General features: G+C 40.9%; 1 protein-coding gene across 1 annotated transcript in view; it reads right to left on the reverse strand.

The window, feature by feature from the left end:
* Positions 1 to 435: 435 nt before the first annotated feature.
* Positions 436 to 24881, reverse strand: part of LOC139750157 (uncharacterized) — a 223209-nt gene continuing 198763 nt past the window's right edge. The window contains exons 2-8 of the mRNA XM_071664504.1: positions 19945 to 23990; positions 18330 to 18440; positions 17635 to 17833; positions 15183 to 15364; positions 7877 to 8005; positions 7497 to 7608; positions 436 to 3828 (exon numbers count right to left, since the gene is read on the reverse strand). Of these exons, the coding sequence (XP_071520605.1) occupies positions 3554 to 3828; positions 7497 to 7608; positions 7877 to 8005; positions 15183 to 15364; positions 17635 to 17833; positions 18330 to 18440; positions 19945 to 23990 (5054 nt within the window). The 3' untranslated portion in view covers positions 436 to 3553. The remainder of the gene's footprint in view (positions 3829 to 7496; positions 7609 to 7876; positions 8006 to 15182; positions 15365 to 17634; positions 17834 to 18329; positions 18441 to 19944; positions 23991 to 24881) is intronic.

Here is a 24881-nt window from a genome sequence, read left to right on the forward strand (position 1 = left end):
TGGAGAGGATGAGTAGGAAGGGACTGACTAAGAGATATACTTGACAGAAGTTGAAGGAACAAGAAGACCAAGGATAGATGGAAGAATGAAAGACAGTTTGACTTTTTTGGACATGAACATGCATGAGAGTGTGAGATGAACTAGAGTGATGTGGACATGCTGTCATTGGGCTCGTCTATGGCATATGAACATGTCTGGGGAAACCACACAAAGGTTTGTGGAGCTTTGCTGTAAATATGGGGTTCTCTCTTTTGATGCATTATACATAATTAAGAGAGGGTTTGTCTCTGGTGCTGCTTCACTATGCAGAAAATGGAGAACAAGCATGAAAAAAAAATGTAATCCAGATGGCTAAACAGATCCTTGAATACAAAATATAATTTTTTTCAATAAAAATTATGATCACGAAGGGTAACATTTACTAAGAGAAAATACTAAATGTATAATTATTTATTTAAATATTCAAATACATTATATAAAAAGACTCTGTACATAAAAGCTTAAGATATCTATATATACACGAGTTGACAGTGTCATTTCTCCAACAGGTTATACAAGATAGTTTTTCAAGTTACCTCACTTTTATTCAACTACCTACGCAGTCAAATAATTCTATTAAGCCACTGTAATGTAACCCTGAAGAAATGTCTACATCACATTCCATATATTAAAGATACAAAAATTTATTTAACTTCCTTTAAATTCCTCTGAAATTTCAAGAAACTGATTCATGTTCTAATTACATGAAGATATATAGTTACCAAATTTTTTAAACTAGTTAAATTTCACTAATACCAAAAATTACAGCACCCAATCAAGATGTTTTTGAGGGAGGACATCTTTATAAATCTTCAGATTACACTTACTTCGAGTTTCTAAGCAGGATATGTGACCTTTGTTAAAGAATATTTCAATTCAAACTGACATCCTGTGTCCCATATCTAATGGTTCATGTGAAACTACAATTTTTAATTTAAAGGATAAACCTTAACACATTACACAGAAAAAGTTGTGATTTTCACATTTAGAATAATTTCTATCTCCCATATATATTCATAAATGTAAAGATTTCAAGAAGTAAATTTTGATAATTTCTGCAGGATCATGCAAGAACAGAGCTGTTGTGATATATTACACTGGCCAAGCCTGACCTATGATGAACCAAACCACATCATAACTGATAAAACTTGACATAAAAATGTCAAAGCTACTGCAACAAAATTATAAGTTAAACAATGTACAGCTGTACAGAAAATAATCATCAGTTGGTATATGAGAATACTCATGATAGAGGAAAAAAAAAACATAACAATATAATAAATACTAGTAAAAACATAACCCACGTGCAAAACTAGGCAACGATTCAATTCAGCTTGGAATATTATACATCTGTCTATACTGTATATCATCAAGTAACAGTAGTAAAGTTGAATTACAATCCAGCCTAATCAACACTCCCACATGTATACTTTCTTAGAGCACATTATGCTTGTTTCATGATGCAAACAAGCATGATCTATACACTATATGTAAATTCAACAGATAAGAAGAATGTTAGCTGATAAGTGTCAGCGATGCTCTAATGATGCTGAATAATAAAGAACACTATTCAGACAACAACCAGTAGCTGTCATTGCTAATATATATCCAAAATTTTCAACAACAATATATATACAAACATATTTACATGCTAATATGCTTATCCTTCTAATACATGAGTTGTAGGGGCGGATTTGTTATGCTTCCTGTACAGGTTACTATTTCCAAAGGATGTGATTTGTTTCTTAGGAACCTAATTTAACATTGCAAATATGAAGTCAACTCAGGTTTCTATACCTTTTGGTTAGGAGATATTTCTCTTGTTAAATTAGTAATTACAGTCAGCATATGAGTTAAAGATTTTGTGAGGAAGACACTGAATAACACCTAAGGCTCAAAAATTCACTCACTTTGTGTGGCTGGGTCAGAAAACCATGGATTTTCCAGGGGATATTTCACAAACACTTTTAGAGATGTACAAAATATTCCACATGAGTGCATGAAATGAGACAAATTTTAAAAGTTTTTACCCCTGGGAACATCTATCAACTTCTAATGGATGGATCATAATAGCAGAGCAAAATACAAGTATCTGCACATGATGGTTTATACCATGAGCATGTCCACCCTTCCCTAAGCATAGGCTTAGACTCAAAGCACAGTGTAAACCTTTAAAGCTATAGTGCAAACCAACATATCACAAGATGTCAGAAAAATTGCTGTTTGCCTAGCTTTTTTTTGGGGGAAAAAAATATATATATATATATATATATATATATATATACACACACTCAACTGTATGCCTAAATGACCAGAAAACAAGTATACAAGTCAGTCAAAATGCAGATCTCAAACTTTGTTCAGCTAGATGAAGAAAAAGAGAACCGACTTCCTGAGCCCTTATGTTATTCAACCAAAAAATGTAAAATTTTTCCAAAAAAGAAAAAAAAATGCTGACCAGTGTAATGAAATTATCATAAATAATGAAAAAAAGGTAACAAATAATCTCTGATAATGGAGACAGCTGAAATAATCTGAACACTGGGAAGAGGAGAAAGTAAATCTTGAGATGTCCTTTTCAGCCAATTGAACAAAATTAATAAAAATCCATATCAGTAATATAAACCAGCAAAAATTAGAATCACTTCATGACTTTAAGTTCTTCAGGCTTATATAAACCAATAACTGATAAATACTCATTCAATAAAAAAGACTTTTGGACAAAATTCTCCAAGATCGAGATCCTGGAAGTGGTATTTAAAGATTCCCATACCTTTAATATTCCTGTCTTGGCAATACACCTAAAGCAAAAGTTAAGGGTTATGTGTGCCATCTTTGGTAAAGCTCAAGTAGTTTCAATCAAAATTTTAGGCCATTACATGGAGCAGAAGTAATGGTTCCCTAAGCAAACACAATCTGTGTCTGAGGAAAGGAGGGGGCATCACTTTACAGTGGTTACAAAAGAATACCAAGATAAGATGAGACTTTGCACCAGTTCATGTAGCTTACTTATATTATTTGGACAGATTACACACACTAACCAATTCAGGTTAATAACATAGATATAAGAATGAAGTACTGTATAACCTATACTAAATAGACATTAAAACTGGTAGCAATCTTCCCATCAACTCTTAACTCTGAACTGGTACTTCAAGAATGCTCTTATCTTATTGCATTCATGATGTAAACATTTGTAAAACAACGTCTTAGATAAAAGTCTATAAAAAAAAACGAGCAAGGCCTGCTTGTCGCAACTAACCTAAAAGATTCTACTGCTTTGGATACAGACAATGACAACCAGGATGAAGATAAAACACAGATGGAAGCAGGCCATCTGCCATCACAACACTTATCTTTACAATGCAATTTGTGGACTGTAATAAACTGATTACAATAAAAAGGAAAGGTTCCCTCAATTTCTTAAATTATACTACTATATTCATTAGATAAATTAAAATCTCATATGAGCCAAGATTACAAGTTTTATGGCTCTGATTGCCCAGCAAACTCATCACAGCTTCTCATCATTATTTTCATGCATGGAAAAATAATTTGCTTCAGGGAAGTTTTCCAAGTCAATATAGCCTGTTTGGCCTTGGTCTAGGAGCTGAGTTAAATCCTTCTTAACTTCTGAAAAGGATGGTCGCTTGTTCAGATCCTGGTGCCAACACTTGGTGACGACACGGTAAAGTTCTGGATGGCAGTGGTCAGGACGTTCCAAGCGGTAACCCTCACGGACACGACGCATCACTTCCCGCGCTGTCATACCCGGGTAAGGGGTTGAACCTGCAGTTGAAAGAAAATTTAATGATGGTGTTATCACCATATGGTGTAGATATTCTCCTTTGTTTAGTGTCAGCTGTATCAAAGTATCAGGTATTAATCAGTGTTCAACTATATTTTTCCACATTTAACATCATCCTACATAAATACAAAAAGGAAATAGTTTTCCTTTTGTGACAGGTAAATCTGCATGAAAGGATGTGGTGATATTTTTCATTTCTAGCTTCATGATACAAGAAAATGTGGCATTAAGAAACGGTAATAAACATAATTAAAATTACGTTGTCTGTCAAAAAAAGTTTAGCCTTTATCAGCAACATTTTTTTTAACATGGGGATTTTCACCGTGAAGAGGTATATACACAATCACCACCAAAAAGAGAATATAAGAAACACTGAGTACTTTTGTTTATTATATCCTCAGACAGAGTGGGGGAGATTTGAAGTCCTTAAAAGTACACAGGTAGCAGTGAGCTTTTTTTGACTTCACTAATCCTATGGGGAGCAAGTGGGCACTAATTATGTAATTGGATGTGTCTAACATTCATCTCCTCACATGTGTGGACAGGGTTATTCTGGGGGATGCTTCTTAATGATCAATTCAGTTAACAGTTTGTCATATTTAAAATGGCTAAAAGACATACTTACATTATGATCAAATGTGCCAGAGATCAAGCATGATTCAGTTACAATTCTTTCACTGAAACAACTTGATTTAGCTATGGTCGTAACTCCTTCCCAGTTGATATGGTAATCAAAGACAGCTTGATGTTGGAATAAGCTGCTGCTCTGTTAAGCTATCCAAACAATATACTATGTTGTGAGATCCTAGTCTCCAGATCTTTCCCCAATTGTCCAATATAGAATAGGTTACACTTTTTACATGGGATTTTATAAACAGCACTTGTATTGTTTGATGGGCTATTTTTGATGAGGGCTTTCTTTATGATGTCATCTGTGAATACTACCTGTACATTAAGTTTTTTGAGAATGGGAACATATTTTAGAAAATTCTCACAGAAGGGAGGAACAAGGGTTCTTTGGTAATTTTTATGTTCTGGTTTATTATTTTGGCCACTACAGGAACATTTCCTTGCTGTATTCTGACACTGGTTAAGTAAATTCATTGGGTATCTTAGCTTCTGTCCAATGTACTGAATCATTTTCAGTTCATCATCTAAATATTCAGGATCTGAAATCCTATATGCTTTCAGGTATATAGATATGAAAACTGATATTTTTTACATTAATATGATGATTTGAATAATAATTGACATAAGACAATTGTTTTTAGGTTTTTAGGTTTTTTTAGGTTTTTAGTTGTTTTTATGAAAACCTTAGTTTTCAAGATACCTTTATACCTGATGACCCCTACATCCAAAAAGGGTAACATATTATGCATTTCGACATCATGAGTAAACTTTATGGAGGGAGCAAATGTGCATAAATGTACATATATGTGTATGTGAGTGGTTGTGTCTTCCTTCATCTGTTTCCAGGCACTAACTTGCTAATGCAATATATGGCGATCAAGTATTTTATATATATATATATATATATATATATATATATATATATATATATATATATATACTTGCCATTTTCCATGGTAGCAAGGTAGCATCAAGAACAGAAGACTGAGCTTTACAGGGAAAATTCCTCACTTGGTCCTCTTCTCTGTTCCTTCTTTTGGAAAGGTAAAAAACACACACACACACATATATATTATATTTTTTTATTTCTATTATACTTTGTCGCTGTCTCCCGCGTTTGCGAGGTAGCGCAAGGAAACAGACGAAAGAAATGGCCCAACCCCCCCCATACACATGTATATACATACGTCCACACACGCAAATATACATACCTACACAGCTTTCCATGGTTTACCCCAGACGCTTCACATGCCTTGATTCAATCCACTGACAGCACGTCAACCCCGGTACACCACATCGCTCCAATTCACTCTATTCCCCGCCCTCCTTTCACCCTCCTGCATGTTCAGACCCCGATCACACAAAATCCCTTTCACTCCATCTTTCCACCTCCAATTTGGTCTCCCTCTTCTCCTCGTTCCCTCCACCTCCGACACACACACACACACACATATATATATATATATATATATATATATATATATATATATATATATTTTTTTTTTTTTTTTTTTCATACATATTTGCTGTTTCCAGTGTTAGCGAGGTAGTGTTACGAACAGAGGAGTGAGCCTTAGAGGTAATATCCTCACTTGGCCCCCTTCTCTTTTGGAAAATTAAAGAAACGGGAGGGGAGGATTTCCAGCCCCCCACTCCCTCCCCTTTTAGTTGTCTTCTACAACATGCAGGGAATTATTCTTTCTCCCCTTTCCGTGGTTTACCCCAGATGCTTCAATCCAATGACAGCTCATCGATCCCTGTATACCACATCATTCCAATTCACTCTAATCCTTGCACGCCTTTCACCCTCCTGTATGTTCAGGCCCTGATTGCTCAAAATCTTTTTCACTCCATACTTCCACCTCCAATTTGGTCTCCCGCTTCTCCTTCTTCCCTCCACCTCTGACACGTATATCCTCTTTGTCAATCTTTCCTCATTCATTCTCTCCATGTGTCCAAACCATTTCAACACACCCTCTTCTACTCTCTCAACCACACTTTTTATTACCATACATCTCTCTAACCCTTTCATTATTTACTCGATCAAACCACCTCACACCATATACTGTCCTCAAACATTTCATTTCCAACACACCCACCCTACTCCACACAACCCTATCTACAGCCCATGCTACAGAGGAAATATCCTCACTTGGTCCCCTTCTCTGTTCCTTCTTTTGGAAAATAAAAAATGGAAGGGAAGGATTTCTAGCTACCCACTCCCTCCCCTTTTAGTTGCCTTCTACTACATGCAGGGAATACGTGGGAAGTATTCTTTCTCCCCTATCCCGTGGCAATAGTTGTTAATCTTTCAATGAATGATTCACAATGTGAACTAACAATCTGAAAGTTATATATTTAGAATGTCTTCATTCTGACAGAATATTAGTGTCTATAAGACTTGACGAATCACCAAGGATATTAACATCAAAAGGCTAAGATGGGCTTAAGATCTCTCTTTCAGTAAGAAAAACTCACATACTATGTTTCACCTCACTTGAAACATGATAACCTAATAGAATACCTAATCTTTCAAAGAGTAGAGTTAATGCAGGTAGTTAATGTTCTCCAAACTGTTGTATCTCGTTTTGATACACCAATAATATGTTCCAATATAACAAGACCAGTATATACAGCCATGCATATTTTCATCAACTATGGATTAGCAATACATATATATACAGTGAACTAGAAAAACAGGAATTTGAAATGCTATCAGCAACAGCCCAGGGCAATTTCAGTAAAGACAGAATATGGGGGTGAACAAAGAAACAAGGGGCGTTATGTTACCTGGACGACTTTTATAACTCATCTGTAAGGAACGAGGGAAATGGGCAAACAGATCTATAACTGCGCAGGAGCTAAGAGAAACCCTCAGATGATCCGAGTTTATGTCTACATTTCAACATCTGGCAACTTTTACCAATTTCTCAATACTGTAAAAAGGTAATTTGGAACTTTGCTTAAAGGCAAAAGTGGTGGGAACTGACCCTTCTAGGACAGAATAATGCTGCCTTACCCAGAGTGACAATCTCCCAACAGAGAATTCCAAAGCTCCACACATCAGACTTGTGGGTGAAGATGTTCATGTAGAGACTCTCTGGTGCCATCCATCGGATCGGAAGGGCTCCCTGTAATGGTATAAAACACTTAGAATTAGAGCAAATGAAGCTACCAAGATACTGTTTGATACCTACCATAAAAAAAACACTATAATTTTCTTATCTCCTCATATATATTTTCTGTATACACAGCAAGTATCTTTTACTCTATGTTGAAAACCTCCTCAAAACATATCAGCAAACAACTTACTCTTAAGTTGAAAACCTCCTCAAAATATATCTGCAAACAAGTTGAGACACACTCAAAACAAAAAAGAAGCCCACTAGAGCTACAGACCCGACTCTTTTGCTCATAAATGTCAGATCCCAGGTCCTTCACGTTGCGGGCTAGACCAAAGTCAGCAATTTTGCACACCTTGTTGTGGTCTACCAGGATGTTACGGGAGGCCAGATCACGGTGGATGACCTGTAAGAAGGTGGACAGCCTTAGCCAAATGAATTAGCATTTTATCTGTTCCCTTATAGCCATCAAACTTTCTCATGACATTCTAATGTGAGGTTTTATACCTTCTTATGACATTCGAATTAAAGGCTACTATTCCTTTCTGTGACATCAAATGCAGGCTTTTATTCTTTAACATGAGATTCTAATGCATGATTTCATTCTTTCTCATGACATTCTACTAAAGGCTTTTGTTCTTTCTGATGACATTCAAATGCAGGCTTTTATTCTCTCTCATGAAGCTAATACAGGCTTAATTCTTTCCCATGGCATTCTACAGCAGGTCTCCATTCTTTCTCATGGCATTCCAATGCAAGCTTTGAGATACACATGCTATTAAACTGTACTTGAAATATGCAGGACTATAATTTACAATGGAAAGAATGCAAGACAGGAGAGTTCACAAGGAGAATGTATTAAGGGCTTGGAGTGAGAGGAAGACCACCTGTGACATGAGGAAACAGAGTGGAGGAGTACTTGAGGAAGAAAATGTTAGAAGAATAAAATTTACACATTTTTCATAACGAATAATTCATACACACACACACACACACATATATATATATATATATATATATATATATATATTCTTTCTTTCTTTTAAACTATTCGCCATTTCCCGCGTTAGCGAGGTAGCGTTAAGAACAGAGGACTGGGCCTTTTTTGGAATATCCTCACCTGGCCCCCTCTGTTCCTTCTTTTGGAAAATTTAAAAAAAAAAAAAAAAAAAAAAAAAAAAAACGAGAGGGGAGGATTTCCAGCCCCCCGCTCCCTCCCTTTTTAGTCGCCTTCTACGACACGCAGGGAATACGTGGGAAGTATTCTTAATCCCTTATCCCCAGGGATAATATATATATACATATATATATATTATATACATACATATATATATATATATATATATATATATATATATATATATATATATATATATATATTTTTTTTTTTTTCATGCTATTCGCCATTTCCCTCATTAGCGAGATAGCGTTGAGAACAGAGGACTGGGCCTTTGAAGGAATATCCTCACCAGGCCCTCTTCTCTGTTCCCTCCTTTGGAAAAAAAAAAAAAAAAAAAAATATATATATATATATATATATATATATATATATATATATATATATATATATATATATATATTATCCCTGGGGATAGGGGAGCAAGAATACTTCCCACGTATTCCCTGCGTGTCGTAGAAGGCGACTAAAAGGGGAGGGAGCGGGGGGCTGGAAATCCTCCCCTCTCGTTTTTTTTTTAATTTTCCAAAAGAAGGAACAGAGAATTGGGCCAGGTGAGGGTAGTCCCTCAAAGGCTCAGTCCTCTGTTCTTAACGCTACCTCGCTAATGCGGGAAATGGCGAATAGTTTGAAAGAAAGAAAAGAAAAGATATATATATATATATATATATATATATATATATATATATATATATATATATCTATATGTGAGAGTTGGGGTGAGAGTATCATTAAATTTTAGGGAGAATAAAAAGATGTTCTGGAAGGAGGTAAATAAAGTGCGTAAGACAAGGGAGCAAATGGGAACTTCAGTGAAGGGTGCAAATGGGGAGGTGATAACAAGTAGTGGTGATGTGAGAAGGAGATGGAGTGAGTATTTTGAAGGTTTGTTGAATGTGTTTGATGATAGAGTGGCAGATATAGGGTGTTTTGGTCGAGGTGGTGTGCAAAGTGAGAGGGTTAGGGAAAATGATTTGGTAAACAGAGAAGAGGTAGTGAAAGCTTTGCGGAAGATGAAAGCCGGCAAGGCAGCAGGTTTGGATGGTATTGCAGTGGAATTTATTAAAAAAGGGGGTGACTGTATTGTTGACTGGTTGGTAAGGTTATTTAATGTATGTATGACTCATGGTGAGGTGCCTGAGGATTGGCGGAATGCGTGCATAGTGCCATTGTACAAAGGCAAAGGGGATAAGAGTGAGTGCTCAAATTACAGAGGTATAAGTTTGTTGAGTATTCCTGGTAAATTATATGGGAGGGTATTGATTGAGAGGGTGAAGGCATGTACAGAGCATCAGATTGGGGAAGAGCAGTGTGGTTTCAGAAGTGGTAGAGGATGTGTGGATCAGGTGTTTGCTTTGAAGAATATATGTGAGAAATACTTAGAAAAGCAAATGGATTTGTATGTAGCATTTATGGATCTGGAGAAGGCATATGATAGAGTTGATAGAGATGCTCTGTGGAAGGTATTAAGAATATATGGTGTGGGAGGAAAGTTGTTAGAAGCAGTGAAAAGTTTTTATCGAGGATGTAAGGCATGTGTACGTGTAGGAAGAGAGGAAAGTGATTGGTTCTCAGTGAATGTAGGTTTGCGGCAGGGGTGTGTGATGTCTCCATGGTTGTTTAATTTGTTTATGGATGGGGTTGTTAGGGAGGTAAATGCAAGAGTTTTGGAAAGAGGGGCAAGTATGAAGTCTGTTGGGGATGAGAGAGCTTGGGAAGTGAGTCAGTTGTTGTTCGCTGATGATACAGCGCTGGTGGCTGATTCATGTGAGAAACTGCTGAAGCTGGTGACTGAGTTTGGTAAAGTGTGTGGAAGAAGAAAGTTAAGAGTAAATGTGAATAAGAGCAAGGTTATTAGGTACAGTAGGGTTGAGGGTCAAGTCAATTGGGAGGTGAGTTTGAATGGAGAAAAACTGGAGGAAGTAAAGTGTTTTAGATATCTGGGAGTGGATCTGGCAGCGGATGGAACCATGGAAGCAGAAGTGGATCATAGGGTGGGGTAGGGGGCGAAAATTCTGGGGGCCTTGAAGAATGTGTGGAAGTCGAGAACATTATCTCGGAAAGCAAAAATGGGTATGTTTGAAGGAATAGTGGTTCCAACAATGTTGTATGGTTGCGAGGCGTGGGCTATGGATAGAGTTGTGCGCAGGAGGATGGATGTGCTGGAAATGAGATGTTTGAGGACAATGTGTGGTGTGAGGTGGTTTGATCGAGTGAGTAACGTAAGGGTAAGAGAGATGTGTGGAAATAAAAAGAGCGTGGTTGAGAGAGCAGAAGAGGGTGTTTTGAAGTGGTTTGGGCACATGGAGAGGATGAGTGAGGAAAGATTGACCAAGAGGATATATGTGTCGGAGGTGGAGGGAGCAAGGAGAAGAGGGAGACCAAATTGGAGGTGGAAAGATGGAGTGAAAAAGATTTTGTGTGATCGGGGCCTGAACATGCAGGAGGGTGAAAGGAGGGCAAGGAATAGAGTGAATTGGAGCGATGTGGTATACCAGGGTTGACGTGCTGTCAGTGGATTGAATCAAGGCATGTGAAGCGTCTGGGGTAAACCATGGAAAGCTGTGTAGGTATGTATATTTGCGTGTGTGGACGTATGTATATACATGTGTATGGGGGGGGTTGGGCCATTTCTTTCGTCTGTTTCCTTGCGCTACCTCACAAACGCGGGAGACAGCGACAAAGTATTAAAAAAAAAAAAAAAATATATATATATATATATATATATATATATATATATATATATATATATCTTTTTTTCATACTATTCGCCATTTCCCGCATTAGCGAGGTAGCGTTAAGAACAGAGGACTGGGCCTTAGAGGGAATATCCTCACCTGGCCCCCTTCTCTGTTCCTTCTTTTGGAAAATTTAAAAAAAAAAAAACGAGAGGGGAGGATTTCCAGCCACCCGCTCCCTCCCCTTTTAGTTGCCTTCTATGACGCGCAGGGAATACGTGGGAAGTATTCTTTCTCCCCTATATATATATATATATATATATATATATATATATATATATATTCACTGAGAACCAATCACTTTCCTCTCTTCCTACACGTACACATGCCTTACATCCTCGATAAAAACTTTTCACTGCTTCTAGCAACTTGCCTCCCACACCATATATTATTAATACCTTCCACAGAGCATCTCTATCAACTCTATCATATGCCTTCTCCAGATCCATAAATGCTACATACAAATCCATTTGCTTTTCTAAGTATTTCTCACATACATTCTTCAACGCAAACACCTGATCCACACATGTCTCCATGGTTGTTTAATTTGTTTATGGATGGGGTTGTTAGGGAGGTAAATGCAAGAGTTTTGGAAAGAGGGGCAAGCATGAAGTCTGTTGGGGATGAGAGAGCTTGGGAAGTGAGTCAGTTGTTGTTTGCTGATGATACAGCGCTGGTGGCTGATTCATGTGAGAAACTGCAGAAGCTGGTGACTGAGTTTGGTAAAGTGTGTGAAAGAAGAAAGTTAAGAGTAAATGTGAATAAGAGCAAGGTTATTAGGTACAGTAGGGTTGAGGGTCAAGTCAATTGGGAGGTAAGTTTGAATGGAGAAAAACTGGAGGAAGTAAAGTGTTTTAGATATCTGGGAGTGGATCTGGCAGCGGATGGAACCATGGAAGCGGAAGTGGATCATAGGGTGGGGGAGGGGGCGAAAATCCTGGGAGCCTTGAAGAATGTGTGGAAGTCGAGAACATTATCTCGGAAAGCAAAAATGGGTATGTTTGAAGGAATAGTGGTTCCAACAATGTTGTATGGTTGCGAGGCGTGGGCTATGGATAGAGTTGTGCGCAGGAGGATGGATGTGCTGGAAATGAGATGTTTGAGGACAATGTGTGGTGTGAGGTGGTTTGATCGAGTAAGTAACGTAAGGGTAAGAGAGATGTGTGGAAATAAATAGAGTGTGGTTGAGAGAGCAGAAGAGGGTGTTTTGAAATGGTTTGGGCACATGGAGAGAATGAGTGAGGAAAGATTGACCAAGAGGATATACGTGTTGGAGGTGGAGGGAACGAAGAGAAGTGGGAGACCAAATTGGAGGTGGAAAGATGGAGTGAAAAAAATTTTGTATGATCGGGGCCTGAACATGCAGGAGGGTGAAAGGAGGGCAAGGAATAGAGTGAATTGGATCGATGTGGTATACCGGGGTTGACGTGCTGTCAGTGGATTGAATCAGGGCATGTGAAGCGTCTGGGGTAAACCATGGAAAGCTGTGTAGGTATGTATATTTGCGTGTGTGGACGTATGTATATACATGTGTATGGGGGTGGGTTGGGCCATTTCTTTCTTCTGTTTCCTTGTGCTACCTCGCAAACGCGGGAGACAGCGACAAAAAAAAAAAAAAAAAAAAAAAAAAAAAAAAAAAAAAAAAAACTTGCACCTCTCTCCGAAACTCTTGCATTCACCTCCCTAACAAACCCATCCATAAACAAATTAAACAATAATTGGGCCTCATGCACCCCTCCCACAAACCGACATTCACTGGGAACCAAACCAATCACTTTCCTGTTTTCCTACTTGTACACATGCCTTACATTCATGGTAAAAACTTTTCACTGCTTCTAGCAACCTACCTCCAACACCATATACTCTTAATACCTTTCACTAGGCATTTCTATCCACCCTTTCATATGCCCTCTCCAGATCCATAAAAGCTACATACAAATCCATCTGTTTTTCTAAGTATTTCTCACATACATTCTTCAAAGCAAACACCTGATCGATCACACATCCTTTACCACTTCTGAAACCACACTGCTCTTCCCTAATCTGATGCTATGTACATACCTTCACCCTCTCAATCAATACCCTCCCATATAATTTCCCAGGAATACTCAACAAACTTATGCCTCTGTAATTTGAACACTCACCTTTATCCCCTTTGCCTTTGTACAATGGCACTATACATGCACTCTGCCAATCCTCAGGCACTTCACCATGAGCCATACATACACTGAATATCCTCACCAACCAGTCAACAACACAGTAACACCCTTTTTTAATAAATTCCACTGCAGTGCCATCCAAACCCCTTGCCTTGCCAGCTTTCATCTTCTGCAAAGCTTTCACTACCTCTTCTCTGTTCACCAAACCATTCTCCCTGAACCTCTCACTTTGCACACTACCTTGACCAAAACATCCTATATCTGCCACTCTATCATCAAACACATTCAACAAACCTTCAAAACATTCACTCCCCTTTGCCTTTGTACAATGGCACTATACATGCACTTTGTCAATCCTCAGGCACTTCACCATGAGCCATACATACACTGAATATCCTCACCAACCAGTCACCCCCTTTTTTAATAAATTCCACTGCAATGCCATCCAAACCCGTTGCCTTGCCAGCTTTCATCTTCCGCAAAGCTTTTGCTACCTCTTCTCTGTTCACCAAACCATTCTCCCTGAACCTCTCACTTTGCGCACTACCCCGACCAAAACGTCCTATATCTGCCACTCTATCATCAAACACATTCAACAAACCTTCAAAATATTCACTCAATCTCCTTCTCACTACTTGTTATTACCTCCCCATTTGCCCCCTTCACCCATGTTCCCATTTGTTCTCTTGTCTTATGCACTTTATTAACCTTCTTCCAAAACATCTTTTTATTCTCCCAAAAACTGATTGATATTCTCTCACTCCAGCTCTAATTTGCCCTCTTTTTCACCTCTTGCAACTTTCTCTTGACCTCCTGCCACTTTCTTATATGCATCTCCCAATCATTTGCACTACTACCCCGCAAAAATCGTCCAAACGACTCTCTCTTCTCTCTCACTAAGAATCTTACTTCTTCATCCCACCATTCACTGCCCTTTCTTATGCCACATGCATCTTTTGCGCAAGCCATCACTGCTTCCCTTAATACATCCCATTCCTCCCCCACTCCCCTTACGTCATTTTATCTCACCTTTTGCCATTTGGCACTCAATCTCTCCTGGTACTTCCTCACACAAGTCTCCTTTCCAAGCTCACTTACTCTCACCACTCTCTTTTCCCCAACATTCTCTCTTCTTTTCTGAAAACCTCTACAAATCTTCACCTTTGCCTCACAAGATAGTGATCAGACATCCCTCCAGCTGCCACTCTCAGCACATAAACATTCAAAAGTCTCTTTTTTACACGCCTATAAATTTTCACCATTTCCTGTGTTAGCAAAGTAGTGTCAAGCTAGTCTCACGAACCTGGCCCCCACTCCCATCCCTTTTAGTCACCTTCGTACATTGACTTGGTGAGCCCCATGATGGCCCAGGCCCTTAGTCCATGCCCAATTGTCCAACTATTCAATGCATCCCTGGTAGTAGTTGAAAAAAGAACTGATCAAGAGTAAGAGCAATCAAATTGAAAAAGAAAACACAAAAATAAGAGGCTCATAGGAGGGTTGTCTCACCCCTCGTCCCTGGAGGTACTCGCAACCAGTGGCCACCTGGCAGGCAAAGCGGGTCAAATCACGGGAGGTTAGGGCCTCTGTGTCTGAAGAGAAGTTATAATAGTTGTGGCGTGTCCGGTGGTCACGCAGAAAGGTTAGCAGCTTGCCAAACATGACGTACTCCATGATGACATAGTGAGGTTCTGCAGAGTACCAAAGGGAAGCCACAACATTAAATACATGGATAGAGACTTTTAAGTAATATATAAAATAATATCAACAACAAATAAGAATGAAGATGTTCTAATCTGACAAAAAAATTACAGTTGTTCTAAAATTGTCTTGTGTGTTCGTATCTGACTGGAATAGAAATATTTAAAGAATTATCCAAGACTTAATTTATCCTCATGCAGTAAAAGCTTTTAAAAATGATTCCTACAATCATCAATCATGTCTTAGTTCAATACCATCAACTTTGACTTAGTTCATCAACATCACCATCTAAAAATTAAGATAAATCCTGTGAGCACAAAGGTACGACCCATAAGTAAGATCACTCTCTTATGCTCATAGGGGGGGAAAAAAAATCTTTTCAATGTTATAGACAAGTCTGTAAGGATGGTATAATATTTCTAATTATTACTTTTACTTCTCACTAGGATCTAACTGAGCCTACAATGACATAAGTATGTAGGGTATAGTAAAAATGTGCTGCTGCATTACGTAACTTCTATCCTGTTAGATCAGTTTCCAAAAATGTTAATAGATTAGTCCTGTCTGCTATACTCCTTTTTTTTTTTTAGCAATGATTTCATCACTTAAATAAAATTAACCCTTCTGCTGCAAAATTGCTCAATAATCACCTTCCCAGAGCACATACAAAAACAAAAAAAATCTGTACAGATTGTCTATATCATGCATTACAGAGGAAAATAACCAAAAAATGTTGGTATGGGAGGGTGTTGTGTGAACACGTAAGGGTCTTGGCTGGTGCCGTGGATGCTCTTTTCTATGCAAGCATATGATAATTATGTACAAAGGAGGTGATTCCAATGAGTGCAACTTGAGTATCTGTAGTAGTAGTGCTTTTTGGAGATAGGCATTTGGCATAATAGGTAGAGGAGTATTTGTGGTCCAAGATAATATCACAAGTTTGCATCAATAGCTGGAAGATCATGATTGGGCCACAATCTCCCTTAGTAAAAAAAAATGTGAATGAATGTATAAAATGTCTGGGCATGACCCATGGTCTGGCATGACACCTGGGGTTAGCTCAAGCTAGTGCTACATGCAGGAGCATGGATAAATGAAATTCTCTGGGATAGCAAGTCCAGTTGCAATTTCCCAGTCTTCTTTTCTTGAGTGTAGGTTGGTGCAGTTGGTTGTCCCTCCAATCTCCTTTGCTGCATTACCACCACAGGCAGAAGTCTTCAATCACTCATTTATCTCCAGACTGACAAAAGTCCAGCTCCTACCCTCCAGTCACTCTGAATGGACAGTCAATCCCAATAAACAAAATGCCAACCATATTAGGCACTACAACAACACACACGTGACATTCACTTCCCACTATGGAGCTACCATAAAGATGAAACTGAGCTCGACTGCAGGTAAATGAAAGTGATTGTAGATATATTGAGGACAGCAGAATCTTTCCCCTTGTCTTCATGGTATGAGAAGAGATGTCTTTAGGCTACTCATGGTACGAGTTTTTTAATTCATGATCTAGAATTACCCAATAATCAATTTCTTTGGCGAGTCCTAATGTTACCCAGGATCTACTTCTAACAGTAAGGAAATGCGGACTCCTTTGGAGAGCAAAGTTCTAAACCAAAACTGTTGTCCCAGTGATACATCCTTGCCTGAGGTGACTTTTCACTTGTGATGTAATTTATAAAACCTGGGACAATAAGTCATTTGGATGTTCAGTCAGAAGTAGAAAAATTCAGTACACCCATTGTAGGCTGGTGTTTTGGATACGACTGTTTTGCACCAAGGCCAACACTTATCACCTAAAAACAGTATTATTCAGTGATTTACCCCCAAATAATTAAGTTATCCCTTGAGATGGTGCCCTCAGGAATTTACCCCACCCTACTGCTATAAGCCAGATGCATAATGAGACAGGTCAACTGGACATATACTGTTTTTGCTCATTTGACACTCAGCTCACAAGTAGCCCATGGAATGTCTTGAAGTCAAATCAATATTAATTCCCTTAAAATTGATCTAAATGTGATGATGAAATTATGGCAGAAAAGTAATGAAACAATTTGTATGCATGAAGACCTCCAAGTTACAGACATCCATCACATACCAGGTAGCATCACTACTTTGGAACAGGCTAATGTATCACTTGCACTACCTCTACCTGTCAGGATTATCACACAGAAAAATTGATAATATATGGAAAAAAATGATCAAAACCCTGGTGACTAAACTGACAAACACAAGACATTAGGCAACTACTAACCCTGTTGTGTGCAACATCCGAGGAGTGTGACGACGTTGGGGTGTTGGCCAAGGTGTTGCATGATGGCCAGTTCCCTCAACAGATCTTGTCGCTCCTTCACTCCTGCACCTTCCTTCACGCCCTTCACAGCCACAAGCACTGTAGGTCCTCCTGGTGCACCCTCACAGGCACACAGCTCTCTTGCCTCTGCCTTCCACACCTGCAGGGACACATCACAACATATCCATAGGAACTGTCTACTATTGTGTACTTCTCATATCAGGGAGTGGTAATTTTTCTGTGTAAACTGATATGATATGTATCCCTCTGTGTGGGACTTTTTTTAGTGAGAGACTACAATTACAACATAATATATATATCACCCAACATGAGAACATACACATCCAAAGGTAACATTTTAGAAAACTTTTCATGGTTATACAATATAAGCTCCATTATACTTGTCTCACTCAAATATTACCCTGTAATAGTGACTGAAATATTCTGAAACAGTTTTCATTGCTCAACACTGTAGATTCTGTGCAAGGAAAGCTTGACATCACCGTAAGATGTAGAAATTTGAAGAGAACCTTATCAACGCTTGATAATGTCTCTTGGATGTGATTTTCACATGTGCAATATCTGCAATATAATCGTAATGTCAGAGAAAAACTACAGAAATATCTAATGCTGTCCACTTTCTCAAGGTGACTCACCACACCGAAGTTGCCCTCCCCAAGAATGGAGACAAGACGGAGCTTGGACCTGGGGAACTCCCAGGGTGTGTACTTTGGGTTCTTAGCCTCCACTGATGACCCATCCACATCCTGAGGGGAAAAAAACAAGTTTTCACTGTGCTGGAAATGCATAAATCAGTCTCAGAGAAGTGTCCAAAGGTCAGCATTAAGCACATAAACACTCAACTATTATGCAAGGGAGAAGGCTCACTGATCTGTTTGCTGTGTGTCACCAGTGTCTAGTGCTTCATCAGACTTAGTGTGGCCCCCATATCCTTTTACTAAAAGTATCAGACTATAGAGTCATGCTTCACTGGTTTGGGCCTGGGGAATAAGAGCCTTTTGCTTAGACCTAAGGATGAAGGTGTACTGTTTGACTTCGTCAATGAAGGCATGCTGTTTTGAGCTTGGAAATGAAGGAATGATGTTTGGGTCTGGGAATACAGGTATGTTGTTTGGGCTTTGGAATGTATGCACAATATTTGGGTCTGGGAGTACAGTTATGTTGTTAGGGCTTGGGAATGTATGTGTAGTTTGACTGGGAATGTATGCATGTTTTTAGGTTTGGAAATATATGCATGTTGCTTGGGCTTGGGAATATAAACATGTTATTTGGGTGTCAGAATGTGTGCACGTTGTTGGGGCTTCGATGTATGCATGTTGAATGGGCTTGGAAATGTATGCATGATGTTTGGGCTTGAAATATAGGCATATTGTTTGGCCTTGGGAATGTATGCATGTTGCTTGGGCTTGGAAATGTATGCATGTTTTTGCACTTGGGTATGTATGCATGTTGTTTGGGCCTGGGAATGTAGGCATGTTGTCTGGGCTTAGGAATGTATGCATGTTCTTTAGGCTTTGGTATGCAGGCATACTGTCTGGGCTTTGGTTTGTAAGTATGTTATTTTTGGATGGGAATGTAGGCAGTTTGACCATGGAAACAAAAACATGCTGTTTGATTTTGTGAGTGTAGGCATTTTATTTGGGCATAGGAATGTGGGAAAGTTGTTTGGGTTTTTTCAACAGTGGTGATAAAAGGTCAGAGCACAAAGTCTCACTACACTCGATGAAATGGAGGGGGTCTCAGGCCAGTTGTCATGCTGTGTATTATTGGGAATGCAGGCATGTTGCTTGGGCATGTATGCATTTAAAGGGGCTTGGGAAAATAGTAATGTTGTTTAGGCTCAAGAAAGTGGGCATGATGTTCAAGCATATGAATGCAAGAGCATAGTTTGGGCTTAGGAATGTCGGCATGCTGTTTGCACTTGGAAAGGGTATGTTGTTTGGGCTTGGGAATGTGGAAGTGCAATTTGGGCTTGGCAATGTGGGGTGCAGTTTGGGCTTGGCAATGTGGGCATGTTGTTTAAGCTTGGCAAAATAAGGGCATAGTTTGAGCTTAGTAATGTGGTTATGCTGTTAAGGCTTGTCCATGCAGGGGTGCTATTTGAACTTAGCAATGTGGGCATGTAGCTTGGGCTTAACAATGTGGCAGTTTTGTCTGAGCATGGCAATATGGGCATGCTGTTCAGGCCAGGCAATGTAAGTATGTTGCTTGGGCTTAAGGATGTGGTGGGCATGGTTTCAGCATACTTACCAAAGTGTTGGAATGGGAAGGCTTCCTGGAGTGATGGGTGACAGGGGTGAAACCTTCCGCTGGCTCCTCACTTTCCGGTAATGCCTTTTGTGTCTTTTTCAAGAATTTCCTGGCCAAGAAAGCAGCCAGACCTGCAGCTGGGATGATTCCTATGACGCCTACAACGTAACTAGCTGTGTAAGAGGTTGACGATGAAGAGGAGTCAGCGAAGTCCTCACTTTCTATATTTTCGACAGTAGCAGCAGATCCAGGAGCAAAGGGAGAGTCTTGAATCTCCCTTGTGATGGAGATGACCTCAATAATGGGTCTCTGTGTTGTGGTTCTGCCCATGGTCGTTTTCATGGTGGATGCCGAATTCTCTTCTGTACTTTCAGTGGACGTTGACAGTTTAGTTGACGTTGCTACTGGGGTTGTGTCTGCAGATGAAACATCAACAGGACCTCTTTCTGTTAGTGGTGGCAATGATGTTGGTCGATGGTGTGCGGTTGGATGGATACTAAAAGGAATATAAGGAAACTGGGGTACCAAAGACTTATTCCTACTGACTGGAATACCAAAAACTGGGTCTTCTGTTACTGGGTCACTGGTTCTAGTTTCTGTGCTACCGAGGGCACTGGTATCCCCTCTACTAAAGCCTACAATTCCTGATTGTGAGCCTGAAGGGCTATGAAGGAAGGGTTTGGTGGCAGGCCTATGAGTGGTGATGGGGACTGTGGTGGATCTTGTGCGTGTGGTGACGCTAGCGGGGACAGTTGAGGTGGCAAAGATGTCCACTGATGTTACAGTACCATCATGATCTCCCTCCTTATCACGGTCTTTTCGTGGGGTGCTTGTCCTGACGGTAGATGAGGTCTCATCAACAACCGGTGTTTTGGATGAGCCATCTGATTGTGTTTTATTCCTTGCTGGGTCCTCATCTGCTTCATCGACAGAGGGTAGCAGCGAGGACGAGAGAGGTGGCCTTGAGGACTCTCCCTGCACTGGCTCATCGGTAAACTTCCTGGACTCCACTGGCTTGTTTGTAGTGACACCTGACTCGTCTGTTGTGCTCTGCACCTCGTTGTCACTATCAGTTTCCTCCTTCACTTCACTCGGCTTCGATGTGTGAAATGAAAATGAAGATTTTACGGATGTGAATATCTGCTTTACTGGTTTGCTGTCTTCGGTATCGTCAGGTATGGAACTTTCTCCATTCCCAGTTGGAGGTGGGGCAATACTAGTTGTGGGTTTCTCCGTAGTGGAAGAGTCTGAAACTGAGGTCTCGGGAGCAACTGACGGCCGGAACGTTGTTGCGACCGGAAGAAGTATGGGCCGGGTTATTGTCCGATTGTCCAGCTTAATCTTGACTCCATCAATTTCAGCATGGATGATATGGATCCCTTGTTCTGCCAGTTGTTTGTTGAGTGCCTCAAGATTGGAAGCGATGCTGGAGACCTTGTCCTTGCTTTTGTTGTTGTTAGTGGCCTCCCTCATGATCTCCGTTAGGCTCTCGATCACTACCTGCTCTGGGGACTTGCTTGTTGCTGCAGTTGGTGTCGGTGATGTTGTCGTGGATACCACAGTAGGTGGTGTGGTAGATGATGTCACTATAACGGTAGTTTTTTCGTTTTCTGTGGACCACCTGAAGGAAATAGTTTCCTCGGGTGGCGTAAAGAAATCTCTAGTGTGAGTGATGGGAGGTGGGATTGTTATTCTTGGTCGTAATGGTCTCCGCCTTCTGTGTCCAACTGGTCTGCCAGGATGCACGTGGGGTTCTGAGTTGTTTGGAGTTGGCCAGGGACGTCTCATGAATTTCCTCAACCCTGGAATGGTGAGCTCGTGTTGGCTTTCTTCAGTGGTAGTCTCTTGTTTGGCATTATTTCTCTCACCCCCTAAAAACCACCGAACTGGGGGTTTACTCTCTCTTTCTTTCTCAGGTCTGCTTGTTGAGTTTTTCACTCTCTCCTCATTTGTGAAACTGGATTCTGATGTCACTTTCTTGAGCATCTCATCGGCACTTGGGGATTTTGCTGTAGAGGAACTCGAAGATGTGGTGGTCTCCAACGGTTCTTGGGGACTTTCTAAATCTTCAGAAGCTGGGGCATCCCTCAAGATCTCACTGACACTCGGCATCCTTCTCATTGGAGAGGATCTATCTGGGGATGTGACTGGTCTTCGGGTAATGACTGGAGGCCTTCTTGTAGTTGCAACAGAGCTTCTTGTAGGTGCAACAGAGCTTCTTGTAGGTGCAACAGAGCTTCTTGTAGTTGTAACAGACCTTCTTGTAGTTGCAACAGAGGAGGCTGTTGATGTTGGCACAGTGGTCTGATCTGTTGTGGTGCTGGCTGTCCTCAATGTTACAGGTGATCTTGTTGTTGTCGTTAATCCTGCAGGCACTGGGACTTCTGTTGTGGCTGATAGTCTTCGAATCACTTTAAGTTTTGGTTTTTCTGTTGTTGTGTTTAGAGGTCTTTTTGTCACTGCAACTCGTAGCCTACCAAACACTGTTGGCCTCTCTGTCACCAGGGGAGTTCTCGTTGTGGCTGGGGTTGTTGTGGTAGTGGTTGTAAATTGTGTTGCTGCTGGAGTCCTTCTGGTGGTGGTTGTGGACTTTGATCTGTTAAGCCACGGAGGGAGAATTCTCAGACGGGCAGAGGGGCTTCTACTTGTTGTAGTGGTGGTAGTCTTGGTGGTGGTGGTGGTGGGTGCAGCTGCGGTCGTGGATGTCGAGGTAGTCGTTGATTTTTCAGATGTCGCCCTCAAGATAGATTCTACTGGCCGAAGGAAGAGAACGGAGCGACGATCCCATTTCGTAGTGGCGGGGGCGACGGTGGTGCTCGATGTTGGCTTTTCTTGTGGTGAAGGGTCTCGCAGGATCTTCCTTCGCACAATGGGTTTAGCCGTTATGCTCGTTCTGTATGTAGTGATGGCAGCTGTGGTTGAGGAAGACGTCACTGTGGTTGACGACCGTGTCGTTGTTGTTGATGGTGGTGTTGTGGTAGCTGACGCTGAAGTAGTTGGTACTGTTGTAGTAGTTGACGTTGTGGTAGGTGATGTCGTTGTGCTAGGTATTGTTGTCGTTGTACCAGGCGTCTTTGGGATAGGTGCTATTGTAGTGGGTGGTGTGGTGGGCGATGTTGTAGCCTTTGCTTTTCTTGTAGTATGTGGCGTTGTAGAACTCGGTGTTGTGGTCGGCGGAGTTGCAGTTGTCGTAAGGAGAGGGAGAGGCTTGAGGAACTTTCGAGTTACATTGCGCTTGTCTCCTCTCTCGGGAGCGGCAGTGGAAGGCCTCCTAGTGGAGGGGGCTGAAGTGTTCGGCGGTGAGGACGGGGCCTGGCCAACGGCCTCTGGCACGGTGGTTGTGTGCAGTTCATCGGGGAACTGCGAATCTTTGCTGAACTCATTCTTCTTGGCCCGTTTAGTACTACTATCATCTAAGGCTTCGTCATCACTACCGCCACCCCCACTGCCGTCGTCATGATCTGAGGTGGGCTGGGAGAGGGCCACCCGACGCACTGCCACCAGGGACGGCGCCGACAACCTTTGGCCGAACCGTGCCAGCGGTGCCACAGGTACGGGGGGCGGGGGCACTGGTCGACGACCTGCCAGGTCAGACCTGCGGATGGGAGTGAGTCTAGACAGCCTGGTTCTCTGTGGCGTTCGCCAAGCAGCGCGACCTGGGGGAGGGGGCCGCTTCCTCCGGCCGTTCACGGGTCCTATGCGGCGGATGAGGATGGAGTCGGCTGAGGGAGACATCTCCATGTCCAGAAGCTCCACCGTGGGCTGCTGCTGGTCGCCGGAGCGAGCGATGCGCGCCAGGCTGATGGGCAGGGCGCCGTCGGGGATATACAACGGTACCACCAGCGTCTCCGACCCCCGATACTCCGGCTCCTGCCCGGCCGCCTCCACCACCTCTGAACGGATGCCGAAGTCGCCGTTGATGTCCTCGAGCATGGCGTCGTAGTCGAGGTGGGTGGGTTGGTGGGCCTCGGCCAGCGTGTTGGTGCTGAGCTCGGACCCACCCGCCACGACCGGCTCCCGCACTCCCCGACGCCCAGCCCACACACCTGGGGAAGAGAAAATGCTTTAATCCCTGTCCACTTGTTACCATACTGCTCTCTCTCTCTCTCTCTCTCTCTCTCTCTCTCTCTCTCTCTCTCTCTCTATATATATATATATATATATATATATATATATATATATATATATATATATATATATATCTCAAATCAAAGTTATACGTCCATCGTCTAAGGAGAAAAGCGCAACTGCGGGAATTACTAAGAAATTGCCTCATTATCCGAACATAAGAAAGATATATATGATCGAATAATAGAACAGCCAGTAAGAACACAGGTGGAAGTTAGGAAACTACTAACATGGTTTTCGACCCAGATGAGGAGCCAGGTCATTTCATTTATACCCTTAGGATTATTTTGGAAATATACTGGCAATGGAGCGAGTGGCGTCTGGCTTTCCTAGATTCTGGAAAAGCTTCCGACAGAATTATCAGAAATATTCTTTGGGGGATAATAGACGATCATCACTATGAAAAGGACAGCAAATTGAAAAAAAGAGTAACATAAGATATTTGCTGCCATAATGAATGTAGGGTCGAGAAGAGAGAGATTGACAGCGCGTGGTTCTAAGTATAAAAAAAAAAAAAAAAAAAAAACGGAGTCAAACAGGAAGTAATACTGTCCCCTTTTTATTATGTATACGGTAAATATATGAAATTAATTTGCAAAAAAGATAAAAATATTACATAAGCATACGCTGATAACGTAGCAATTAAGTGAAAACGGGATTGACTGACTAGATGCAAAATCGATAGGCGATCAGATTGTTCGAACAGAAAGACGTGATGAATCCCAAGAGAATCAGAAAAGACTGTAAGATAAACAGAAAATTATAAAATACGTCTAGCAGATGACCAGCTACAAGTCAGTGATACAGAA

Source organism: Panulirus ornatus, chromosome 1 (genome assembly GCF_036320965.1).
Source record: "Panulirus ornatus isolate Po-2019 chromosome 1, ASM3632096v1, whole genome shotgun sequence".
Taxonomy (NCBI): Eukaryota; Metazoa; Arthropoda; class Malacostraca; order Decapoda; family Palinuridae; genus Panulirus; species Panulirus ornatus.